This window comes from Alligator mississippiensis, chromosome 1, assembly GCF_030867095.1.
Source record: "Alligator mississippiensis isolate rAllMis1 chromosome 1, rAllMis1, whole genome shotgun sequence".
NCBI classification, from domain to species: domain Eukaryota; kingdom Metazoa; phylum Chordata; order Crocodylia; family Alligatoridae; genus Alligator; species Alligator mississippiensis.
In genome coordinates this window covers 317,757,726-317,785,010 of record NC_081824.1, presented here as the reverse complement: position 1 = coordinate 317,785,010, position 27,285 = coordinate 317,757,726, and the positions used below count along the sequence as shown (strand labels likewise).

General features: G+C 41.6%; 1 protein-coding gene and 1 long non-coding RNA gene across 8 annotated transcripts in view; one reads left to right on the top strand and one right to left on the bottom strand.

The window, feature by feature from the left end:
* Positions 1-27,285, top strand: part of CNKSR2 (connector enhancer of kinase suppressor of Ras 2) — a 380,784-nt gene that overhangs the window by 345,441 nt on the left and 8,058 nt on the right. The window contains exon 22 of one of the 7 annotated variants that reach the window (XM_059720860.1): positions 15,487-18,006. The exons of the other annotated variants lie outside the window; for them this stretch is intronic. Within the exon in view, the coding sequence (XP_059576843.1) occupies positions 15,487-15,491 (5 nt within the window). The 3' untranslated portion in view covers positions 15,492-18,006. Of the gene's footprint in view, positions 1-15,486; positions 18,007-27,285 lie in introns of those variants that run through there. 7 annotated transcript variants of the gene reach the window in all.
* LOC109285013 (uncharacterized) lies at positions 19,502-25,291 on the bottom strand. Its single transcript, XR_002092690.2, has 3 exons — positions 25,202-25,291; positions 21,761-21,887; positions 19,502-20,183 (listed from the first exon to the last, which is right to left on the bottom strand). It is a non-coding gene; the product is annotated as an uncharacterized LOC109285013 (long non-coding RNA).

The following is a 27,285-nucleotide window of genomic DNA, read 5'->3' as shown; positions in this document are numbered from 1 at the left end:
ACCTGACTGAAAGCTCTGGACATTCTCAGAATATAAATATTAAATAATAATCTTCCAGTTCAATGATCCGTACCTGGATCCCTACCCATAGATTCCTTATTTTGGTTCAACAAACATAGTGACAAAAAAATTGATTTTTTTTGGTCATACCTGATTGCTTTATCTTAATTGCATAGCTTGATTTGGATTTTGAGCTAGGTGATCCTCAAGAATATGGAATGGAATAGGTTTGGAGGCCTTCTGTTGACCATATTGTTCATGGATTCTGGTCCACAATGTCAAGTCAATGATGTTCTAGCTAGTTGTGGCAAATGCAGCTTCTTTGTTCCCATTATGGGTATAAGAGAGACAAGAAAGGTCCAGATCTGGTACTCAAAGGCTATAGCTGATTGATAAACAGGGCCAGATCACAAGGGGAGGGTGATTCATTCCTTCTTCTGTCAAAGTTTAAAACAAACTGGCTTCTAGGGCTTTATTTCTTTTCAGGTGGAGCTGATGGAGTCAGTTGACTTCATGGCTCTGTATTATCTACTTGATTTTTGATAATCTCGTCACTTTGTGGGTATTAACAATCCTTGATCTTCCACTAATCAAGCTATCCTTTCAATTGTCCTAGTAACGTTTCTCTGGTCGGCCCCCCAGGGTGTCCATGGCACACCATAGTGGTCAGAGACAGAAGGAAATTGCAAAGTTACCACAGTGGCCCATTCTTGAGTTATTCATTGCAACAGATGACAGAGGAGGTGGGAGGCTGAATCAGTGCAACCAGGGCAGCACATGGGTAGAACATTATGGGAGTTGGGGGTGAGGGACAGATGGTACTGAGGGGTGTGGTGAGGGGCTTGGGCCCTACAATGGGTGTGAGGGGGTGTTGGGACAAAAGGGATTGTGGGTGAGGTGGTTCCTGTATCTGTGAGGGACTGTAGTGAGGTTTGTATGTTCAAAGGGACAGGGGAGGTGTGAGGGGAATGGTGAGAGGTTAGGAAAGTTAGGGCATAATGGACACAGGTCTGTGCAGGATACAGTGAGTTCATGGGGCATTGAGGGGGCAGAGTAGGACTCAGTGGGGAATGAGGGGGGATGATGGGATCTGGCAGAGCTTGGGGCACAATGGGGTCGGGCTGAACATGGGGATATGTGGGATAACAGGGGACAGTGGAGCCAGGGGGTATTTGAGGTGGCGGGGCAAAGCTTAAGGTGAGGGGCATAGTGGAGTGTCTGAGAAACCCATATGTTGAGGTGCAAGGAGAAAGTCTGTCCATGGTCAGGCTGAGTTGGGGAGGTAACAGCTATATCCCCTGGCACCAGGTGTCTGCCCTACTCTTGTGCTGGCAGTCAGATGCCCCCAAACTCAGTTATATATGGTTTTGCTTAGATCTTAAACATAATGATATAACCCTTAGCTCTTGGCATATTAGTAAAGCTACTATCTTGTTTTAAATTGGAGAAAAATGCATGATCTGTTATGCAATGATGCACTACACCACCTGCACCCACCATTTTCAGAATCCGAGATCTGTCCATGCTGATAAACCTTTATGCATGTGAGTTATTTCAAGTTGATAGGCACCATGTTTGGGGTTAAATTTTTTGGAAAAAAGACAAGACATCTATCATGTTGTCTATATCCAAAATGAGTTGTAAAGATAACCTGAGGGTGCTGACAGAAGTGATATTTGTCATGTTATCAGTCCCTTGGAAGCTCTCTACCGCCATGTCCTGACAGAAGTGTACAGCTGCAGACACTTCAAGTGCCTGATCATGCGACATATGAACCCTCATTTAATGAAGGTTCAGATGAAGGCACTCCAAAGCAGAGTGCCTTCATTAACTTCTGTTTATCCCTGTGTGCAAGCAGGGGTGGGCTGATGCAACCCAGCCCCAACCCTGGTGCTGTCTGCATGATGAGAGTGGGGAAGGGGAGGGAGCTCTGATCTAGGGTTTGCCTGGCCTTCACTGGAGTGGGAGGCAGGTGGATTGGAGGCAGAGGGGATAAAGTACAGGAGATAAATTAATATAAATGTAGAGGAAAGGCTGAGCAAGACCAGAAGTAGTCATGAAAATTAAGACAGCAATTCTAAGTTGAGTTTGGATATGTAAGCCAATCAAGTTAGAGATATTAGGATTCTATATTATACAGAAGCTCAGGGTGCTGACAGACATGCAGCTTCCTGCTGTAACTCACGGCAATTTATAGAAAGCACCATGAGTTACAGCAAACCCCTGGATCTCAAGCCAACAGACATTCACTGTTTGGTTGGGGGGGGAGGGAGGATTGAGCTCCACTTCAGAGCTGATCCAGGAGAGAGAAGTTGTGCAGCTGCAGCCTCTCTCCCCTAGCCTCCCTACTCCAGTGCAGGCTGGGCACACCCCAGACTGAAGGTCCCTCCCATTCTGGAGATAGTGCCAGAGCTGGGTGGGGAGGCTAGGGGAGAGAGGCTGCAGCTGCACAACTTCTCTCTCCTGGATCAGCTCTGAAGTGGAGCTCAATCCTCCCTCCCCCCCCAACCAAACAGTGAATGTCTGTTGGCTTGAGATCCAGGGGTTTGCTGTAACTCATGGTGCTTTCTATAAATTGCCGTGAGTTACAGCAGGAAGCTGCATGTCTGTCAGCACCCTGAGCTTCTGGATAATATAGAATCCTAATATCTCTAACTTGATTGGCTTACATATCCAAACTCAACTTAGAATTGCTGTCTTAATTTTCATGACTACTTCTGGTCTTGCTCAGCCTTTCCTCTACATTTATATTAATTTATCTCCTGTACTTTATCCCCTCTGCTCTTCCTGTCTTGGCCCTTCAACTGTACAAAGGGATACCAAGCTTTAATGGATTATCTGTACACTGTAAAATATTACAAGATTACATCACTAGAAAAAATGAATATTACCACTTGGATGTATGCATGTACATTTTCCTCTGTGTGTTTTTAATATTGAAGGCAGCTAGGCATCCAAAGTAACAATATCACACAGTCATAGGGATCCTTTTAAAAAAATGTTGTGATTGGAGTAAAGACAAAAACATGTCCAACACTAAGCTTTGTTTGTTTAAGTATGATGCTCCAGTTTCTGTGCTGATTTTAGGACCTAACGGAATAAAGTAACATTATCATTGTATATAATAAACCTTCTTAAATTTTTCCCCTCCCTTATTTGTATTCCCTCAACAGGCTGTTATAGCTGAGGGTTGGAAAGCAACTGAGGGAGGCATCGATCACCTCCATTCACCATGATTGTTAGCTATTGTGCACTGCATTGATATGAGGTCAGGTGATAACCAATAAGGGAAGTGATAGTTAAATCATTCATTTAAAACTTACCACTGTATAGACAACCAGTATAATACCTAATAAGCACTTTTGTGAACTGAAATGAGGCATGAGCCTTGGGAACAGATTAATTTTGTAATTATAGATTGTAAAGGTGTTGCCAGCTTGCAACTTTGGTTCATTTTGAAGTCCTGATGAGAACCTGTTTACTTTTTTATTAACATTGTTGACCTTATAGTTTTAGTTAATGCTAATGTGTCGTTAAGGCTCAGAAATCAGAAGGCAAGTCAGGAGAAAGCAAAAACAAATTTTAAAGAATCCTGGTGGTTTTGAGGCTGTTCTGTTTTTGAGGTTTAATGCATGATGTTTGAATTTTTGAGATAATTAGGTTAATGCCCAACAATATAGATCCTGGGTTATTTGTGTTAATTTAACATTGACATTGCCACACTTCGGAACTCTTCATCTTTCAAACTTAACACCTTTTATATTAGCTTTTAAAATTAAATATATACAGGTCAGGCACCAAGTCACTATTAAGCTATAAAACCCTCTATACCAGCAGCTTGTTAAACTTCCTCTGTTGCTCTGTTCATAGCTATATGGTGTGTGTTGCCAGTGCTAAATGGAGCAGTGAAACGTGAAAACAAGAAGAAAGCAGAGCAGCAGGTGGAGACAGGAAATAACTGACAAGGAAGGAAAAATACAGAATATTGTATTTGTTTGGTCTGCCAAATGTATATGCCTCTGCCTAAAGGTTTATAGCTATATCCATCTCTGTCATTCTTGGGTCTGATGCTCCACAGCCTGACCTTATGGGCCACATCCAGACAAGCGTGGATGTTTGGTTCCCTGGGGACAACTAGCAGCGGTGCACCTTGTGCTGCTGCTAGTTATCCTCAAGGAATGCCTGTGCCACGTGCCCTCTGGAGAGCGGCAGGTTACCCCAGGTGAGGTAGGGGAGGCTGGGGCCAGCACTGGGTTGGCCCTAGGAGCCTTACTTGGGGCCCTGGGGGTTTCCCAAGGCTGCAGCAGTTGCGATCCTGCTGCTCAGAGCCTGCCCAGCAGCTGGAGCATGTCTTCAGCCAGCCAGGCTCCAGTCTTGCGTGGCACATGCTGTCCCGACATGCGCCGCTCCAGTTTTTGTTGCTTTTTTGTGTGGGCGGGATTTTTTGGCCCCTGGATATCCAGGAGTCAAACCCTCCCTCTCCCCGCACTGCTCCCTTGCAGCATGAACAGCTGAACTTGTGGTATGTGGCGCTGCAGACAAGTCTATGGCACCACATACCTCATGGCTGTACTCATCTGGACACAGCCACGTAGGCATTTGCAGTTCTGCAAAGTGGGTGTAAAACAGTGTGAACCACTGCCCTTCCCAAAAGTAATGACACAAAGTACAAAGCTATCCAGGGTGAGATTCTGCCTCTGGCAGAACATGGAGCTCTCAGCTCAGGGTAGGAGGAAGCTGGAAGGGATTGAGGCAAAGCTCAAGGCATAAAACTGGAGCATATTGTATTATGGCAGCTTCATATAAGTGAGCAGGCTGTGCTTTTGAAACTCTGAGCCCTGAGGAAGCTGTGCATTGAGAGGCATGTACTTGAATGTGTGATAAATTGAAACCCTTTATGTATCCAGGGTAACTTTTCTAAACTGCTTTTAGGGGTTGTGTTGTGTGTTTACAGCTTCTTAAAATCAGAACACCTTGATTTACCACAAATTAACTTGTTCATGCATCTTTCACCTCCAATGACTTCCCATCCCTGAGCTCTTTGAGGGACCAGGGTTAATTCTTTTGGAACCCCGTTACACCACTCTGCCCCTCTAAACCACTGGTTCTCAACCTTTTTAGGTTCACAGCAACCATGGATAGACTCAGGGCACCCTTCAGAAAATGCCAGCTCTTAGTTGTCACTCTTTTTATTTTCTATTGGTTAAAAATAAACAAACAAATATAAATAAATAAATAAATAAATAGTGTGTTTTTACTGTTGCAAAGAACTTAGAAAGACCACAGCTATGGATTTCTTTGTGAAATCTCTGGTTTTATCTTGTGAATCATGTTTGCAAGCCTAACATTGTGTGGCCTCTCATGGCACCCTTAAAAGGATCTCAAGGCATCCCAGGGTGCCATGGCACCCTGGTTGAGAATCAATGTTCCAGACAAAAAGGGAGAGTCTAGAGCAGTGGTCTCCAACCTTATTAAGTAGGAGATCATTTTTGGCAGTTAAAAGCAGCCCAAGATCTATCGTGCACCACTGCCAGCCTCCCCACCCCCCCCCCCAGCCCAGCAACCAAGTCTGTGGGGAGAAAAGGTGGGGCAGATCAAGGCCAAGGGAGAAAAAATTATTTGGTGGTGCACCTCCCCAGCAGGTAAGTCCCACCCAGCTAGGGCCCTGCTCAACTTACCCCCGCTCCTGCCTCTGCAGCACTGAGCACTGTCCCTCACTGCAGGGGCTTCAATTTAGCCCCCTCCCCTTCCCTCCCCCATGGGCTGACCTGCTGGGCCAGAGAACACGCTTGCATGCATGCAGCAGGGGTTTAGGTTGTAGCTGTGTTGGTCTAAGGATATAGGCAGACAAGGTTCCTTGGGTGAATTTGATATCTTTTATTAGACCAACCCAAATGGTTGGAGAATAGTTATTAAGCAAGCTTTCGGGTTCAAAAACCCTTCGTCAGGCTAAGGAAGCTGCAGCAGTTGCTGCGTGCTCTTCCTGGATGGAATGAAAAGTAAACAAGCCAGGGGCTGGGCTGGGCTGGGCTGGGCTGGGGAGTCAGTTGCCAGGCAGATTGTAATGTATCAAAAATCCAATGTCTATGTTTAGTCCCTGATCTCTAGTATCCAGGAGGTTGATGAAATGGAGCTCATAGGCTCGTCTCTGGGATGTGTTGTGTAAATTTCCCTTGAGGATCAGGACTGAGAGATTGGAGAGAGAGTGGCCCTCCTGTGAGAAATGTGCCCCCACCGGTAATTGGGTGTTTCTGTCTTTGATGGATTTCCGGTGTGCGTTCATTCTAGTTCGCAGTTGTTATCTGGTCTCTCCTACATATCTTCCATCAGGGCATTTGGTGCATTGGATGAGGTATACTACATTCCTGGAGGTGCAGCTGTAAGATCCTGGGATGCTGATGGCTCTGTTGTGGGGTGTAGTAATAGTGGGGGTGGTGAAGATGTGGGGGCAGGTTTTGCATTTCTTGTCATGGCACGGTCTAGATCTTTTTGGTGTGTTCTGGGGTTGAGGAAGTTTGCTTCTGGTGATGAGGTTGGCGAGGTTTGTTGCTTGTCTGAAGGCTAGGATGGGTGGCTCTGGAAAGATTTTTTTTAAGAATAGGGTCTTTTTCTAATATGGGTTGCAATTTTTTGAGGATTTTCTGTATAGGTTCAAGGGATGGGTGATAGGTCATAACCAGCGGTGCGCGATTTGTGGGTGTTTTTCTTCTGTACTGCAGCAGTTCTTCACGTGGTATCCAGGTGGCTCTTTCAAACGTGCGATCTACCTCTCTGGAGGAGTGTCCTTGCTGGGTGAAAGCCTTTTTAAGATTGGTGAGGTGGCAATCCCGGGTGTTTTCTTCAGTACAGATGCGGTGGTATCTGAGGGCTTGGCTGTATATCACAGCTTTTTTGGTGTGTTTCGGGTGATTGCTGGTTCTGTGCAGGTATGTATGTTGGTCTGTGGGTTTCTTGTATACTGTGGTCTGTATTTCACCCTTCTGGATACTGATCATTGTGTCTAAAAAGGGGATGTTGGTGCTGGAGTATTCTAAAGAAAGTCGGATGGAGGGATGGTGACTGTTGAATTTCTGGTGGAACTCAATTAGAGATTCCCGGTTTGATACATTATAATCTGCCTGGCAACTGACTCCCCGCCCAGCCCAGCCCCTGGCTTGTTTAATTTTCATTCCATCCAGGAAGAGCACGCAGCAACTGCTGCAGCGTCCTTAGCCTGACAAAGGGTTTTTGAACCCGAAAGCTTGCTTAATAACTATTCTCCAACCATTTGGGTTGGTCTAATAAAAGATATCAAATTCACCCAAGGAACCTCGTTTGCATGCATGCAGGCACTCAGCCCCTGCCCCTGCCTCAGATTGGCTCCAAGAGGCTCAGAGATCTACCGGTGAATCAAAATCCACTGGTTGGTGACCACTTCTACAGAAGCAGAACAAGTCGTATCCCAAGCATCATCATCCTCATACCAATTTAAAAATAGGGAAAATACCTGTGAATAGTTAGTTCATCGATAAAATATTTAAAAATATTATGTAATCACAAAATCAGTATTTTGGTCTGCCTCTCATTATCCCAAAGTTGATTAACAAGACATATTCCCAGAAAAGCAATGAGGCTGATGTATAAAACAGTTTTTGTTATGACGATAACACTAATTGGCTTTATGTTCCATATCTTTTTTTTTTTTAAATGGAGAATACATAAGGAAGAAAAGTTTCTTTAGTAAAAAAAGAATGAAATGGAGTAACTAGTATTAGGATTTCCCTGCCTCAAATCCAAAGCAAAACTAGGAAATAGCTCATCTTGGAACAACACTGTATTCATTACAGGGGCAATAATACTGGCATTGTAGACTATTTTATCTGTTTGATCCCTCTACTGTATAAGCTAGAATGGTTTTGACAAATTAGGTTGAACTTTAGGTAATCACAGATAATTTGACTAATTTAATTTAATTTCATGTTATAAGAACAGGCATTGAACAAAACCTATCCACTATAAATGCACTCTTCTTTTGTGAATAATCTGGAGTGCAAATATACAGAAAGGTCAATAATCACTCTCAGAATTGATAAATTACTAAGATTGGACCACTAAAATCCAAATGGTGCTCTGTGTTCTGCCTAGTTGCATGGCTGCATGCTGCCTATTTACCCTCCCCACACATACCCTCCTTGATATTTATTTTATTACCTGTGCTTCTATACTTACTGGAAAGGATAAAGTGTGTCACTTCACTTACACAGCATTATACTTATCGGTCTGGAAAATTCTCATGGTTATCCTACTATGTTTTGCAAACTAATTGAATCTACAAATAATCACCTGTGGTAGCTCAGGGTGGCTACTTAGTGCTCTGGTCCTGCAAAAAAACTATACTCTGTAATAAAAGTTGTATGTTATTTGGAAAAAAGCAGTTTACTATTTTGTAGTGTGTGTATGCTCAAAGACGCGCAGTTAAATTGAGAGAGAGAGAATTAATTTTGGCATTTCCAGATTTTTTACGTTTTGCTTTGCAGCACTATTATTCTTTAAATAGAGGTCTTGGGTATTTAATAGAGATGGATATCAAACCATTATGGGAGTGTAACAGGGGGCCTTCTCAAGGCCGATTTTACCTTTGGCCCGCCCACCTGTTTCTGGGCCAACCACCCGCCTTCTTGCATGCCATACCTTGTTATTAATTATTTAACTGTCTTAATTAGGCGGGAGGCTGCCCATTTCTTGCCGTGATGCCAGGGACGCTATCTGTGGCTCTGTACCTCCCCTACACCACAGCCCATACCTCGCAGATGGCATCTACTGTTGTCAACATCACCGGCCCCACTCTGGGACCAAGACTTCTCTGATCAGGACCCCTCTAAGATCCCTCCATTCCGGCGGCCAAGCCCACCTTCGTTCAGGCTATCTAGTTCCCTGAAACTATTTTCCCCTCTCAGGTGTGGTGCCCCAGGGACCTTTGGCCATACAGGCCCTGACCTCACCTCCAAGGCCAGTTGGAAACCCCAAGCCCTCCTAGCTCTCGGTGTCCCTCGCGGTAGGCCCCTGGCCCTTTTGACCTATCTGGTCCTAGCCCCAGCATTGACCAGTCAAGCGTACTCTCTCTATCAGGTCTCTGAGTCTCTAGCCCTGCTCTATCTCCTGGGGTCTGCCTCTCACTGGGCCCTACTAGCAGGTGACCCACCTGGTTGTGGGAGCTGGGGGTAAGGCACCCCAACCCACCTTCCACCAGGGTGGTAACTGGCCTGGAATTTCCTGGGGGTTCCCGTACTACTGAGAGCCGCACCAGGCCACCCACTCCTGGCAGGGTGCAGTTTTAGGTCATGCCCAGGAGCCTCCTAGCCATCCCTTACAGCTCCTCCCTTACCTCCAGGAAGTTCCAAGAAGCCTCACAGCCAGGCAATGTTGCTGCCTGGCCTGCCAGCAGGGAACGGATCTATTTATATAGGCAGCCAGGGATCTAATGGCTACCGCAATCAAGCACCTGCTGGCTGTTTGGCTCTGGTCTTAAAGTGGCAGGCACAAACAGTGCCCTGCCACAGGGAGCATAGCAGAGTAGGGCAGGAAACAGTGATTATGTATATAAGAGTGGAGGTATTTAGTAACTGCACCCCAGTGAGAAGATAAATAAGGATGACAGCCAGCCATATCTTGACCCTGACCTGTAAATTTTATCTGGCCTTCTTCACAAATGAGAAATATTTTAACATTTCTATAAAGAAGAGATGGTAAAGATTAAACATTTTCTCAACATTATGTTGTTTAAACAATAAGTCCTTTTTCATCAATATTGTCAATTTAGTCTTGTTGTATTGGTATTATTATGGTTCTTTTTAGTCTAATAAGAATACAGAAAGCTCTGAAGAATATAAGAGAGAAAGAATGGGACTTGCTGTTTTCATGTGGTATGAAGTGGTAGATGGTCCATATTCCTTGCTCCAGTGTATTATCTGTGATGTTCAATCACTTACCATTTACTGTAATGGCATCTGTCTGTAAGTCATTACCTGGAGCTGTATGACACCTGTGATCCAGTAGCTCCCTCTCATTTAAACCGTCTTTTTCCAAAATAACTCCCTGTTGCTACATCGCATGTATTACCTTAGATGTGTTTACATCTCCTAACCAAGCTAGCAAGTGACATTGAGTATTGAGAGACAACACTGACCTTCATCGATGCCCTTTAGTGCAAGAACCATTGCAGTTCTCTCTTGTTTCTGCAGGGCTCCTATATGATGTGCACTATCCTGAAGATTGTGGTGGCTTCCCTTTCTTTAAAGAGGAATAGTTATAAATCTGTCAGCATAGGACTCTTCATTTGTCAAATAGTGTTTAAAAACACTCGGATGCATTGGCCTTTTCCATGATAGAACAGGAAGTATGGCAGCCACAGGAGTTACAGCAGCCCTCAAGATCAGGAAACAGTCATGTGGTTCCTTTGTGGTTTGTAAGGAGGATTCATTTCCTTTCCCCAACTTATATAGTCATTCCTAGACTGAGTATCCAATCAACAAAATTTAGCCCATAGTGTAAATGCAGCACTAGAAAGTTGATTAAATTACTGGAATGGCTGATAAAGAGGATCTGCTGCTCAGAATTCATTCTAAGCTTCAGTATATAGGTTGACATAGAAGTACTGGTATACGAATCAAAAAAGAGAAAACAAATAACAGGAATTCATTAGGATTTCATTGGATGTTGCTATGAAGTATGAATGCAGAGATTTATTTTTCTGTAAATTCAGTATTTATTCCAAGAATAAATTCTAATACCTTGGTATTCTTATACTTTTTATTAATGAGAAAATATGTTGGAAACATGGTCTTTGTATTCATCAGGCAGATTGTAATCTGTTTAGAAATTAAAATACATAATATGTGCATTTTTAAGAAGGTATGTTCCCAGGTGACTGCACTAAAGCATTATGCATTTTGTTAAAAATCAGATCAAAGTGAAAAATCTTAGTCAAGTTAGCTGCTCATTTGACTGCTGATATGCACTCATTATCTGTATACCACTCTCAGGGGGGAAGATATGCAGTGTTTAACCTTACATACTCCTCCTTTTGTTTAAAATGCTGTGTATGCCAGTCTCTTCAAGGTCTGATGTGTCAGCACAAACCCTCTGTATTCTGTCACAGCCACTTGATAAGTACCTGCAGGGCTGTCCCTAGGGGGGGTGAATTGGGGTGACCACCCCGGGCCCTGCACTTTGGGGGGGCCCACAGACCGTGCTGTACAGGCCCAGCCATCATGCACCGCTGGCTCCATGCCACCCCTCCCCTCCCGCTTCATGCTGTGGCCACTCACCACCCCTGCCCGGTCCTGCATGGGATGACATGCCCTGGGCCCCGCACACCCCTAGGGACGGCTCTGAGTACCTGCCACTGATGGCTTGCCCAAATGCTTCCTCTTAGGAACCACAAATTTCTTAAATGATTGCATTAGCTCTTGGCATAGTCAAAGATTTCTAGCAGGCACTTTTGGTTATGTAATCCCCATAGGGAAGTCATTTGTCCTCAGAACCATTTTAATAACACAACAATCAATTGATGACTAGGGCTAAGTACAGACATTCAAAAAGCCCGAGGTGGGAGCAGTCTATGTTTTGTGCTTTACTTTAAGTGTCCTAGGTTTGGTTGGGAGTGAGCAGAACAGATGTTTGCCCTTTGGTGGGGGTAACACACAAGCTGCCTGCACTGGCTGAGAGCAGTAGGTAGGGGGCACTCCCGCACACCTCTCAGCAGGCTGCTGCAGAATGCCAAGCCCAGCCAAGCAACTGGCCATTCCTGATTGGGCAGCATGGCCCCTCTCCCTAGCCCTCCCTGCCCACCAGCTGCTGGCTGTGAGCAGCGGGGGGGGGGGAACAGAGGCCCCCACCCCAAAATGGCCCTTGTAGACCCGAGCCAGCACAGCTTCCCCCACCGGCCTAGCTGGCCGGCATGGTCCCCAGCCCCACCTCCTGCCTGAGGCTGTCACCTGGGCTGGGCAGCAGGGGAGGGAGCAAAGGCCACTGTAGCACTCTCTGCTGGCTTGAGTCTGGGGGGACTGCAGCCAGGGCAGGGGCCTCTGGTGTCATTGCCCCTCGCCCCCTTCTGATGACAACCAGGCGCTGGCAGGGGAGCAGGACTGGGAAGAGGAGCTGTGTTGGCTCAGGGCACAGCTGGGACTGCACCTCCTCCCCACACCCAGCCACCATTAACAGCTGGCCTGGCTCCACTTCCTGCTTACAGCTGACTCTGGGAGAACCTACTCAGCTGGAGCAGGCAAGCACAGCCAAGTCTAGCACGCCACCCAGTGAGTGGGGATTAGTGGGGGTCCACAAAGCAGGCTGAGGTGTCGGGGGACTGTGACTTAACTTGACTTGAGAGAGGATCTAGTACAGAAGATAGGTCTAACCTAAATCACTTAAGTCTGATACTACGTCCAGGCCTATTAGACTGGGTTCTGCCATTTTTAATCCAGTCTATATGTGCCAAACTTCCTGTACTATTATGGATTTAGACCAGTTTTTGGTCATGTATACTGGTTTATGTGTAATGTCTGTACCTGGCCTAAATGCAATATGATCACTTCACTGTCTCTCATAGGGTCATACTAATTGTTGTATGTGAACCACAGCTAGTTTATTTGTCAAAATGTTTGCAACTGTCATAATTTGCATCAAATGTAACACAAACGACTGTTCATCTGAGACTGTACATTGCTTTTTTGCTACTTCCCATCTGTTTGCCTAAATTATCTTTAAAAGCTGGTAGCTAGTGAGAGAGCATAAGCAATATCACTGATTTACCAAGTTGCCAAAATCAGTAGTTCACAAATAACCCATCAGCTGGAATTTCTTTATATAAGTTATTTGACAAATGCTATAAAAAGCTTGTCAGATCGTGATTGCTTTGCAAAAAGAAAAGCTAGTGATCAGATAATCCACAGTGCTTACAATTAAAAAGCAAATATTTATCAATATTTACTGTGTACTTAGTGATACTTCTTATTAATATGGGAATAAGCTGTGACACATTGTCTTTTTAATGGCAATTAATATAAAGTAGTAAAATAATAATATAAAGTTAAAAAATTCTCCAACATGTTTGATAAATCACCTTCAAGCAACCAAATAAATAGGACTGCATTATATTAATACGTGTCTCTACAGTTAGGATCGAAGACCGTTACCAAAAACTCCAATAATAGCACAAATTCATGAAAAAAGGAATCATGATAGTACCATAATGTTTATTTTTAAAATTACTAATTTGTCTCTTCACAGAATATCTCGTAAAAAAATCTTTGAGAAGTGTCACCTTTCAAACCAGACCATAACTAGGTTTCAGCTACATAAATATGCTCTGTGGCAGTAGTCAGAGAAGTCCATATGCAGTCTGTCAGCCAAAAAGCATCCACTGAAGGCAATATGGAACATTTTCCTATAACAACAAATTGGATTTCCCAGCCATCCTGTTTAACACATGTAAAAGAACTAGTTTTAGATGTTCACTAATTATGGCTGCCTTGCTGTAATGTAAGTGTACCTTCTGATTTCACAGTCATCTTTTTCCAGAAAATGTCAAAAGAATGAAATATTCTCCTGAGATATTCCACCTGACCTTCTAAAACCTGTTGTCTGAGATTTCAAAGATGAAGCTCTGTTTATGATAATACAATATCATACAGACACAGCAAACTCCTTAGACTTGTAATTGCACACCCTAATATCATCTTCTAAATGACCCTAAGATCCTGTGAGCATTATTCTAAATGTTTGTGGTATTAGTTTTCACACTGACTGAGAGTGAAAAATACATAATTATGTTTCCACCTCAACCCTCCCCTCGCAAGAGAAAAAAACCTCAAAACACACACCAAAAAACCCTATAGTAAATTAAGTGGATTTTGAGCTAGTATCCTTAATCAAAATGGGTTGTCTCTTTTTTTTCCTGAAATCTGCCTCTTGTATTATTTACAGTTGTTGAAGGATAAGTATCCCCTATTTTAGGAAATCTGTTATGTAAGACCTTCTGTAGACTTTCTATACTTACATTTTAGTTATATAAGCTGTTTTCCTCCCCCAGTCCCTTCCTGTTCTCTTTTGACATGTTGAATAGTTTGTAGAATTGCTACTTGCAAAATGGTAGTACCCACAAATTTAAAGACAGGATTAACCTGTTTAGAATTTGAGCAGTTTATCTATTTGGAGACCCTTCTTTCTTACCATCACACAGGTGATAGTGTAATTGTATTTCTTTACATAGTATTGTTCTTTCTATCCAGAAAATGTTAATCTCTTCTGTTATTGTGATGGTATCTCTTTACTGCTTCCTCGGCCACTGTGACCTGCTACATGCTCAAAGATGAAAGCAGAACTCCCTGATTCTTTCTCTTACAGGAAAGATCTATTATAGATGCTTTCTACTGAAAACTTTTTTTCTATCTCTGAGAGTGAATACATGAACCTCACCAATTAATTTCTATCTGCAAACTTTTTTATTCTATATAGTTTAACCCCAAGGCACTTACAGAGAATTCAATTTTTTTAAAAGTAAAACTATTCATAATTATACATATATAAAACACACAGGATTTTTCAAGTAATATGAATAATTATATATTGTAAAATACATACACATATAGTAAAAGAAACACTGTATATACTTAATGCTAGCCTACTGTATATATGTGTATATATACACACACGTACTCACGCTTTTACACACACACTTTAGCTATATAATTTTAATATATAGTTTTCCTATACCTTCTTTCTCCTTCCTCTGCTAAGACCACTGACTCCTTAAGGTTCAACTTTATGATGATACTTTGAATATATGGTGCTACTAAGCATTTAATATTAGGTAATATAAGGTGGTCTATCCCTGTTTCTTACCCTCTGTTCATACGTTCACAATACTGACTGGTCATCTGAAATATTGAAATGAGGCAGATCTCTTTGTGACAGCAATTTTTCTGTGGTGTAGATTAGCTGCTGGTGGGACATGTTTCCATATGCCATTGAGTGGCTTTGGGGTAGATGACTTGCTTTCTTTTCTTCTCAATCCCATGAAACTTCCTAATGCTTTTTAAGTGGGCTAATCCCTTCTGACTACAAGAAAGAAATGCATATGAATTAGTTAGGATGTATTTAGTTTACTTGGTTTCTTTTTAATTGGTTTCCACTGTGGTGTAATAAAAGGTGTATGTGTAAAGTGCAAAGAAATAATTGCATACTCCTAAATAGTGCACCAAAGACTGAAATTTTAAAAGAATCAGAATATAACATCAAAACAGTGCCATGTTTTTGTGCTTAGGAGCACACATGCATGCAGACAAAAGAAAGTACAGTGGTGCTAAGCTTTATGAAAACCTTGCCATATTTACTATTTTCTCTTGTACCAGGATTGCATGTTAGTATTTCTCTTATTCTGATATGATATGGAAATAATGGCACATCACAGTTCTTTCATCATATTGTATCACTGCTTTATTATATTAGGCTAATGCACTGCGAGAGTTGATAGAACCTCTCCATGCCAAATCGGATCCACTTCTCTTGGCACTGAACCGATTGGACTCAAAGATTGATAAACTAATGATTAGAGAATTTAAATCGGAAAGAATTGGCACGACGGAGACTCAACTTCAGCCTCTTGCAAGCAACCTAATGGCCTCCGTTCAGAAAGTTAATCCTTCTTGAATAACTTTGATGTTTATAAAAAAAGAACAGACTTTTTAAAGCATAGAGAACCAAATGCCTGGATGTGGGGCTTCCAGGAAGGTGTTAAAGGGGCAGACCTATTACCTGTTTTGAAGAATGCACTCTTTCCACAATGGGACTAGGCACAAAATCAGATCCAGTCTACATGGAGCACACTTGCCCCCCCCTGCATAGGAGAACTGAAGGGGAAGAGGGTCATGGCAAGGGAAGGGCTCTGATGACATTCAGTTTTGTTCTGCAGACTTCAAGGAATTAAAGAGGGATCAGCCATGGTAACTATACATTCTGTTGTTTTTTTTATGGACTCCAGTGACTTCGCTCAGGCAAAACGGCGAGAGTAATATCATTTCATTTTCCTTGCATTAGTGCAGGAAGTTAACTTGCTGTATCATACTAAATTAAGCATATTCTACCAAGTCAAGGTGTTCAAACACTATTCAGAGACTTGTCTCTACTTCTGATTTATAATGAATTATCAGAGGGTGTGCTGAAACAGATTTGGATACTGATGGAGAAGATACCTCACGTTGAGATTTATTAGACTCTGCAGATAAAATCTTCAATTCCTTTTTATCTTCTAAGACTGACCTGTGAGCAATGCCACCTCACAGACCAGGCATAAAGTATTCTCTGTATAACATTCAGTCTTCATAGGGCTGTTTTTGGGGCCAGTATTTGTCTGAATGTCTCTCAAAGTAGATTCAGATATTGTTATTTATCATTATGTTCTGGGTCCCTTATGGGTTGATGTTTGCCTCTATCTCTGTGGTTAGAATGTGGATTTTCCTTTATATATTTGGCTGAGGGTGTACTGTAATAATGTCAATGCTAATTACTTGATATTTCATACTATATTATGGAGAGAGAATTTTAAATATGTATTTTGAAATGTTTTCTTTCTGTCCGCTCAATGTATGGTATAGCATTATGTTAATACCAATAAAATTATATATATATATATATATATATATAGTTTATATATATTTCCCTTTTATAGAGAAGTTATATGCTTTTTTCCTCACAAACAAGAATTGTGCAGTAAATAAAATTGCATCTTTCTGCCTTACAGCAGCGAGAAAGTTATAATAGTTTTAATATGCCTTTTTTAGAGAAAATAAAGAAGCTATACAGTATGGCATATGCTAGTTGGAAATTAATCAAAATGCACCTTGTGTCTCCATTTACCCTTAATGGGCCTGTTGCAAATCAGTCTAGATATTTTACAATGTTATTTTGGCCTCTCTTTATTTTTCTCCAGTCAAGAAATATAATTTGCCTATTTTAGTAAAATACTGCTCCTTATTGTTTATAAAATTGTACCTTCATAAGTTTTTGCCTGTTGGCCAAGCAGACCAATTCACCAAGTTTGTATCAATCTTGCGTCCTTAAAAATTGATTTTTTTTTAAATGTAATTTACTGCTCTTTCCAGCACTTGGCAAAGGCAGAATTCACATTTTATATAAGGTTGCCTTTGAAGTGCTTGCCTCTGCCAGGGTTGATAAATCACTGCTAAGTACATAAAGACTCTACAACCTGAAAGATTTATCATTAAAATCTTGCTGGAATGGCCTCAAACCTGAACTGGTCCTTTACATTCTGTCATTAAACTCCATAATTAGTTACAAGTGAAATGTTTTGGGAATGAATTAGAGGGCCAGAAGCAAAGATAAGATTCTAAACTATCCTTTGGCTGCCATTTTGGGTTCTACTGATGGCTCATTTACTGTTCTTTGCCAAAGGCCAGAAGAAGCTAATGTATCTGCACCACCAAACATTAGATCTTCAGCTTTCACTTTTTTTTTCTGTCTTACAGACAGTACTGAGTGAGTATTACCATTTTACAGAGGGATTCACAAGGGCTGTAATTAGCAGCCCATGACATTAATTGCATACGCACTTGTCAAATATTTTTCTGTACGTCTTGGAAAAAGTTTGGAAAAAGGCAGTTACCATTTCTTTAATGAAGACAGTTGATTTATTCATGAGAGTCAGGGATTTTTTTATGGTATTATTTTGTGTTTATTATAATAAAAAAAATCCAGACTGACTGGAATTTCCCAGATTTGCTTCTGCAAAGGCATTGTCTGTAAGGACTGTTGCTTCTTTTCTTGTGAGAACACACACAAAAATACTCTTCCTAATGTGGATGTGGAACTGATATCTCTTCCATGATGTTTATGTATCAGTTCTGAGAGAAAACTTTGTTATGTACACAAGCTACATGCTTACAAGTTATCTTGGCACTATGACATTTAATGACATAAGTAATCCACAGTAAAGAGTACTATGGTGTTAAATTTCTGTTGTCATTTTTTAAAGATTTTGTTAGTAAAAGTGTTGTTCAAATGTGCGGTCATAGAAGAACAGATTCCAGTGGTGCTGAAGGCACCTGACAGGACTCAGCCTCTGACAGGCTGTGCTTCATATCTTGCAGTGTCATGTCGTAAACACACAAACTGTACATTTGAGTGTAGGTTAAATACCCTGGAAACTAATCTATCATGAAATCTTCAATAATAAATCTAAATGTCAAAAGAAATACATGATGCCTTCTAAGTGAAACCTATGGATAACATAATAAAAAATGCCCGAGTCCTATTTTCGTAAATGCCTAGAGACATGTCTACACTGCAGATTAACTGGAACTAGCTGCAGGTGAGCTACCTTAGGTACTGGTAGCAGCCTGGCCATGTCAGCATGGGCCGCAGTGTGAACTAATTTAAACTTTCTTCACTCATATTGAAAATGAAATTTAGGCTTCCAAGTCACTTGAGTCCTTTCAAAACTTTCCCTCCTGTGTAGTGCACACTTAGATAAATAGAGCAAAATGAGTATGGCATTCATGGCCCATGAAATATTGTTAGCTCTGTTCTCCAAAACAGCTACACACTAGGACTATGTACTGCCTTTATTCAGATAGGTATCAAGCCTATAAAACCTTAGGCTAGGGATTGAAATTACACGTAAACTGATATAAATGATTGGAAACTGATTCAAGTCTGTAACGCAACAGAAGTTCAGGTCACATCACTTTCAAAATGGCTGAAAACAGTTTAAGATAAAACTGGATGGATGTAGTATCAGTCTTAACTGATTTAGGTTAAATCACTTTATTGAACTTCTGCCCCAGATCCCTTCCAGATTCAGGTTAACTCAGTCCCCCAGCATCCCAGGATGCTTTGCACCTCCCCAGCAACCCCCCCACCTCCCCACCCCCCATAGAGTAGGTGGGCTAGCCTTAGCCCAAGCTGACTGATGAGTAGGGAGGTATGCTGTAGCAACCTCCCCTCCCCCTGCCCAGCTTCTGGCCTGGGCCACTGCAGGCATGTGGCTGCATTTCTGGAATCAAAAGCGAATGTCTGTTCACTTGCTTCTCAGTTCAATCTACATAGCTTAGGCTACCCTGCAAAGATTGAATGGATTCCGCTTCAGGCTTTTTGATTATTTGTACTTAGCCTGAGAGACATTGCTGTTGTACAAGGCACGTGCCACTTGAATTTGACTCATGAGTAATGTAGCTATGTACAGCCATCGGGACCATTTGTCATTTAACCTTTTGCAACCTCATCTATGGTAACAGTTTAGGTTTATGAAAAGAATGCTAAAGAAGTTGGTTCCAGCTGGACTGATCCACAGGGACATCATCTGTTAAAAGTCACCACATCCCCAGTTGTACAGTGACATCAACCTGTCTATCCAGTTGCACTATCCCCAGAATACCTTTCTTCTATATAAGAGTGGCTGGGTTTTACTTTGTCTTTTGAACTGAAGATTATGGAAGAGAGCTTATGGTTAAAGTGTAACAGTGATTCCAATGTTTAATTCACTTTACTAGTGCAGAGTAAAACTGCATAACACTTGTTTTATTTGGTGGCACAGAAAAACAGAAAATTGACATGAAAGTGCATGTTATGGTAAATGTTTCACTGAGAGTTACTAAATATTTTTAAAGATTAAATTGGCATTTCTGTGTGCAAGATTATATAAGTAAAATACTTGAGCCAGCTATTCAAGGGTATTGTTATACATGTTTGCCAATGCTGTCAAGTTCCAGAGTTAATGATTAGAGTTTCCTGTGTAAAGTTTTGGAAGATTTTATGTACTTTAGGAATTATTTGTCTTTCATTTGTATTATTTTCCCTATGCATTGGTAGAGTCAATATCTATCCTTAGGGTACAGTTAACCTTCAGGTCACAGAGTAAATAAGAATCCTCTTGTTGTGGGTTTTTCTTCTTCATGGGCCTCCACGGATGCTATGTGAAAGAAGCAATGTGAGGATCTTCCACAGTGTTAAACCCCCCTTCACTAGTAAATTAACCCATTGGTGACAACTGTAGTTCACTGCTGAGCTGATGCTGAAAATATTTTGACACGAAAACGCAGTGAAGGGAGGATTCCTGAGAGTGCCATACAAATGGGTCAGTTTTCTCACGGTGATGGAATTTAGCAGCAGTGTTGCCATGCAGTAATAACCTGTTGATATAGCAAAGTGAAGAGAAGAATTAAAGGTGTGTTCTTCCCCTTGAAGCGAGTAACTTTCAGGAGCATTAGTGGGCGCACTACATGAACACTAGAAGTGGAATATGCTTATATTTTTAAGCTCTTGAAAGCAAGGATTGTATTTTTGTAATGTTTGTACAATGCCTAGTGCAATCTGACTAATTTGTTTAGTTTGCACCTCTACGTAGCTCAGGCCCTGCAAAGGCAAGCATCAGATTTTTAAAGCTTTTTAGGTGCTATCTGAGCTTTCCCTCGCTTACACCAGGGGAGCTCCTTTTCTTTCAAAGAACTGGAAATCAGGCCCAAAGTCTCCAATGATAAATGTATCACAGAGCTCTGATGTGCAGGGCTCTGAGTGAAGAAACTGTCTTGAGAATATACTGTTTGCCTGGAAGGTTACGTAATAGGAGAGAATAAAAAATGAATACAGATCTCCTGGCAGCCATGAAACACATCCTCATTATAGGAGGCTATGGTATTGCCAGCAGAATTTTTGTCTAAGATTCACTAGCTGCTGACACCTTTTGTAAAATATGCATCAGAGCTTGTTTTTCAAGGTACCGTCTCAACTCCTTGAAAATCGGTACTGTGGGAACTCCCATGCTTTCTAGTAGATAAGGCTTGCTTTCTACCACCTCTACATTGTTGAACTGCTTGCTGCCAAAAAAGTGGAGTGCAAGAAGCAAAAACCAGGTAAAAGGAAGGGTAGAAAGAAAAAAATCAGTGAGAAGCATAGAGCTGCTTAAGAATCCCAGAGATTGATTAAGCTGTGAAAAGGGGCTCATTTAAAAAAAAATAACATTTAGATCTTTATTTTAATACAAGTGTGAAGGAGGAGGAGGAGGTTAAAAGTACTAAAGGTTTTATTTTACACTTCTAACATAAGACTCTGTCCTCCGTCATCCAGGCCAGCTGATTAGCTTTTGGTTTTCATGTACACCAGAATGGCATTTCATTTAACCTCCTTCTTGCCAGCTCTGTGCCATGCTTAAACACTGTGCCACTTGTTCTTTTTCTCAGTAATCAGCAACATGACTTGCACTGATTTCTTAATATGAGCTGATTTTCCACCTTACTGTGGCTTCCTACATAAATGCATTCCCTGGAGGTGGTTTCACGCGGAATGCACATCTTTACATATGCCGTCGCCTCGTAAATTTACCTTGTGCTGCTCTTCTTTTAGCTTAAAAGCTTAGATGAGGGAGAATGAAAAAGTAGCCAGCTTTGTCTCTCTGGTCCCTGTCTAAACAGGTGTAGAAATTAGTCTCATTCCTAGTTCTTTCTGTTATAAGCATTTGATTTTTCCTTTAAAAATATAAGATTTTAGAGTGATGAAAAAGAATGTTTGGTTTTTAGGCATTTTGCACTAAGATTTTACTTGTCTTCCGTCCTTCCATCCAACCTATATGAAGCCTACTTCCTCTCTCCTGCCCTTTTGTACACACATCCCTGTACATAATAAGATCCCTCCTCCCTGCCTGTCTTCCATTAGACCTTCTTTTTAATGAGCACCTGAAGATATTCCCCAGTAGACTGCAGCCTCTGCCCACCTGCTTGCTTCCATTGCCTCTATACTGAGTCTTCCCTGCATTCTGAGCTGCTGCTGATTGACAGCTTGAACAAGGACTTGAAGACTTCCAGCAAGAGGAACAGGTCATTTCTTGGGCCTTGTCTTCTCTAGGAAAAAAATATAGATTTGTTGACCACATGTTAGTTACCAAATGGTAAAATTCAGAGGAGGACAACAGGATAGTTATTATTAAGTCTGTTAGCTAAATGAGGTAAAACCAAGACTCTTCTTTAATTCAGCCTAACTTACATGAAAAGTGCAAAAAATGTCTTATCGGCAATAGGATTTTACCATGCATCAGTTGTTCCCATGCATTAGCTGATACATGGCAAACAGATACAGGAGAGTTTTCATAGATTCATAGATGTTAGGATCGGAAGGGACCTCAATAGATCATTGAGTCCGACCCCCTGCATAAGCAGGAAAGAGTGCTGGGTCTAGATGACCCCAGCTAGATGCTCATCTAACCTCCTCTTGAAGACCCCCAGGGTAGGGGAGAGCACCACCTCCCTTGGGAGCCCGTTCCAGACCCTGGCCTCAGTTTTGCATCAGGGAGAGCTGTGCAGGAACCTGCCCCATTTCTCAGCAGCTAGAACACCTTCCTTTCTGACTGGCACTCACCAGCCCGCACTGAAAACCTCTGGAAGAGTCAGCTAGTCAATTCCCAAGTACTAAAGGTGAATTGTAAAGGCTTTTCTGAATCATTTAAGTCAAGTCTTGTGAGATTTCCAGAGGGGAAAATAGCACGTGTCAGCTCTTTAATAATGTAATTAGTGTTCTGTTCTAACAAAATTGCCTCCCTGAAATCTTGAGAAAGCTGAGCTGGGTTGGTTTCTCTGCCAGGGAGGATGACCTCATCAAAAAGATTGAAAATAGAAGTTTAGATTTCAGCAGAGCTTGAGAATTGCAGTTTGATACTTTTCATGTTGCTCGCTTTCTGGCACAGAAACCAGGGGGACTACAGCTCCGTTTTCTCAGGATTTTCAGAAGGTGGTAATTTTGTTCAAATGCAGTGCTAATTACAATTAAGCAGTGGCTGTGCATGTGAGGGGCTGAATAGCTGGATACAACATGTAACTAAACAGTAAAGTTGGCAAACAGCAAGAAGAAAGGCCAAAATAGGGACTGGACTGGGAGGGACTGGATGAGAAAGGAAAGATGGTAGAAAGTTGCAAAACAGGAAAGCTCTTGAATAAGGAAATGAGAAGGGGTAACTCCCTTGGGGACCTCGTCACCTACAGGAATCCTCTGTCCCAAGTATTAAAGCTAATCTAAGATGGTTGGCAATGCAGAAAGAAGGGAAATTGGGACAGGACAGAGATCTGAATGGGACTGGGAAAAGCAACTGACATATTCTAAGTAAGCCTCAAAGAAGAACCACAGGACCATGATATACCTGCACTGCTATCCTGATGGGTGACAATTAGGGCGGCCATCATAGAGGACATTCTGGTTGTCTGCTACTCTGTCCTCTATTGATACGAAGCAATGCTTTTTTGTCCTCTATTTTCCTCTTGAAGAGAAAAATGGAGGACAAAAAGGTGTCCGGTTTCATATCAATAAAGGACAGAAGACAACCAGACTGTCCTCTATGATGGCCCACCCTAGTGACAATGCTGTAGCTAATGGTGGCTGTCTTTGCACAGATGGCTAAAGGCGTTGGCAAGACCTTATTTAACTGGAGTCCAGCCTATGGTGGGCTGGACTCTTGGGCTAAGAACAGACGGTCAAAAAGCCCAAGGCAGAATTAGTTCAATCTTTGCAGGATTCTCATAGCTGTGCGGATTGCACTGATAATGAAATAAACTGATGTTCACTTTTCCGCCATGAAAGGCAACCAGATGCCTGCACTGGCCCAGGCCAAACCTGTCGGCCATTGCTGAGCCCAGCCAAACCCCTAACCCCCTGCTGACACCCCACAGGGGGAGAAGGAGCCCCCATTCAGGTGCTGGCCCCCACGCTGGGGTTCAGCCCATGTGGGGGGAGCCTCCCCACCTCAGGCAAACTGAAGGATTGCTGAGAAGGGTCCCTTGGGCAGGGAAATAATTAAATCTTCCCACGCCATAAAATTCAGATCCCCATCATTCTTAGATATAAATAGTATTAATGTGTCCAAATTTCAAATTTCCTCTGCTTGTTCTCAATCCAAATCACTTCTTAACCTGTCCCTTAATATGCAGCATTCTCCAGCCTCCATATCCTGAGAAAAATGTATGCTCAGTTTTTCAAGACAAATGTTTATGAGCTATTGAAAATTCTGGGGCAATATAAAATAATTTAAAAAACCTTCCAGAGTGGAAATCTGAAGAGCAAAATAACACAGTATCACCATACTGATGTGTTACCCAGTTACCTATTGACTTCAGGTTAAAAAAATGGGTTTTGAAGTAAGCTGAAGCTGCAACAGAAATTGCACTGTCATGCAATTTGATACCACTGTACTCTAGCAGTCAGCCTTGGTACAGAATTTAGATGCGGGCCTTTTTATGCCAGAGTGATAGAAGTGTTCAGGGAATGGATGAAAGATCAAAACCAGCATTGCAAATTAGAGAGCCGTATCTGTATGAAAACATTGCCACTTAATCCTGCATGTTCAGAGAACCCAAGGAGCTGGAGAAATGCAATCTGTGGTTCAGCAGGCCTGATTCTTCTTTAAAGAAACACTAATGTTAGTACAACTTACTACACACATGCAAATCCTCATTGGAAGTTTTCCATCTTTTAAAGAAAAATAAACAAATGATTCTCACTTAATCTTTAGACCCCTGATCAATGGACAGTTAGTTAAGTGCTTGACCAACACTTACCAAAATATAATTGACTTATTTGAAGAGAAGGGTGGGAAAAAAGCTTTTCAATTTATAATCTTGGTTCCTCACAGCAGCTCATTTTGGGACAACTCCAGACACTATAGACGATGCATGGGGGGGAGGGGGGGGTGTCACCCCAGATTTATACACTGACAGCGGGGTGCTGGGTGCACCCCAGCTGCAACCAGTACCCAGCAGCAGTGGCAGCAGCAACACAAAGTTGTGCCCCCCACCCCATGGTCAACACTAGTGTGTCATCTATGCCAGACACTATGGGAAAGTACTGTCATCTTGATCCTTCCCTGTTGTTTAGAGAGTCTAGATTCATTAGCACTGTTCTCTCTCCCCAAAATGGCAGTAGTGCTCTGGAACACAATGGTGTCTTTCCTTCTGCAGACGTGTCTGACATTTTGAACGACGTGGTCTCAATAAAAATGGTATCGTAGATACTGGCTCTCTTTTTTCTCACTCTTCATTTCTTCACACCAAAACCTGGCCCTCCTTCCAAATGCAATTTTGACTATCACAATTGAGATTGCTGCCTTGGTAAGGTTAACCCTAGCAAGATTGAGGTGAGGACCCTGAATAGAGAAGAATAGCCAAGTCATTACCTTTAGAGGGCATCTCTTTTTCATTCAGCACAATGGTGTACAGACTGGTCTCTTTAGTGTGCTAGATACCTTGATAAGCAGCTACTACCAGTAGTGCTCAACCATCTTAAATTATTGAATTACTAAATAGATTAGATCAGGTATTTTACCCACATTCCCTCTCATACTCCCAACAGACTCACTGATGATTTCCAGGATCCATTATTACAACACTCTGTGTTTAAAAATTAATGTGAAAGTCCTGACTAACTCCAGCTAATGATTAGTGTAGCAGGCTAACTGCTTAGTCATACAAGTTAATATACACATCACCCTAACCCTTTTTTATCTGTATTGATATACACGTCAGAGTTATAAGTTAGTTTAATTTAAATTAAGTGTTACTCAAAGCCCTAGAGGGTTGACCCTAAACTGTTTCAAAGCTTATTCTCCTCCTTTTCTCACTATAACAGTATGACCTTCCATGACATTTTGCTCATTGGCAACATAGGGGTGTTCAGAAACAGGGCTAAGAATGGACATGGGCTTCATTGCTTTTCTGGTGATTGGCCCAAGGTAGAACACACTGAGGTAAGAGATTGAAGTGACTTTGAATCATGACATGTTCAAATTATAAAATGTGTCTCTTCCACACAGTTTTCCCATAATTTCTAATCTCTTGAGTAGAAAGCTCAGTCACACTAAACTAAAAATTGGTGGTATTTCTTTTAATAGGAACTAGAAAGAAGACATCTTTTTATAACAGGGAGTAAGAGGATGAGAGATCCAAATATAAAATAACCTGCTGTCAGAATTAGGTAGCTTTTCTCCTGCCATTTTGTGAATCACTCAAATAGTATGGAGATAGCACCCAAGTCACTGGAATTATACGTTGTGAGATATGCACAAATGTGAACAAACTGAATATACTTACTCAGTAGCTCAGGGAAATTCTAAAAATGCAAGTGGAACTTTTAAAAACTTTTAAAAACAAAAAAATTAAGACCATAAAGCTGGCCTGATAGTATGCAACTATATAGTCTTTTCTCTTTCTCTTGTGTTGTGACAACAGCAATTTTTTATAATAAAAAAGAATTATAAAAACTGATGTTCATCTCATTTTTATTTGTGTGTCATGTATACAAAGACCATGTAACTACCTAATGTAACCAAAAGCTCTTTACAAAGCCACAACCTCATCATCAATAAAAAGCCTATAGTCCTCACTCACTCATAAATTATTTTAAAAAATGAATGTACACTTTAAAAATTACTAAGCCATTGAAAAAATGTGTAGAAGAGTCCAGGGATATATATTATTTTTAAGAAGACGAATTAGTTCATGATTGTAAAAGTCTTTGACCAGTTAAAACTATGTAAATCTAAGTATCATTATGGGATACTGAGTTTTTTCTCTTTAGCTTTCTTCTTTGAAAATGACTCAGGTGAGTAGTTGCTATGCAGTATGCATCTGTTTGGCCTCTGTGAAATGAATTGTTGGTCTCAGTCCAGGTCATGTGTATTCATCACAAAATATTGCAGTCACCATTAACATCAGTTAGTGTCCTTGTTAGTAGTGTTAGTAGAAAAGCTGTTGACTAGGACTAGGGACAGAAATTAAACATAAACCGGTATAAGTGATCAGAAACCGGTTCAAATCTGTAACACAACAAACATTCAGTGCACTTAAACCACTTTCAAAATGGCTGAAGCTGGTTTAAACTTGGATGGGTATAGTATCAGACTTAACTGATTTAAGTTAAATTGGTTTACTGAATTTCTGTCCCAGATCCCCTCCAGACTGAAGTTAACTCACAGTCCCCCAGCATCCCAGGATGCTTTGCACCTCCCGTGTAAACCCCCTCCCCCCTCACAAAGTGGGTGGGCTAGCCTTGGCCCAAGGTGTCTGCTTCAGCTGACCAGGGAGGCATCCTCTAGCACACCCTGGCTTCTGGCCTGAGCCACTGCAGACATGTGACTGCATTTCTGGCATCAAAAGTGAATGTCTGTTCACTTGCTTATCGGTTCAGTCTACACAGCTTAGAAGATTGAATCAATTCAGCCTCAGGCTTTTTAACTGTCTGTACTTAGCCTAGGTAATTTGG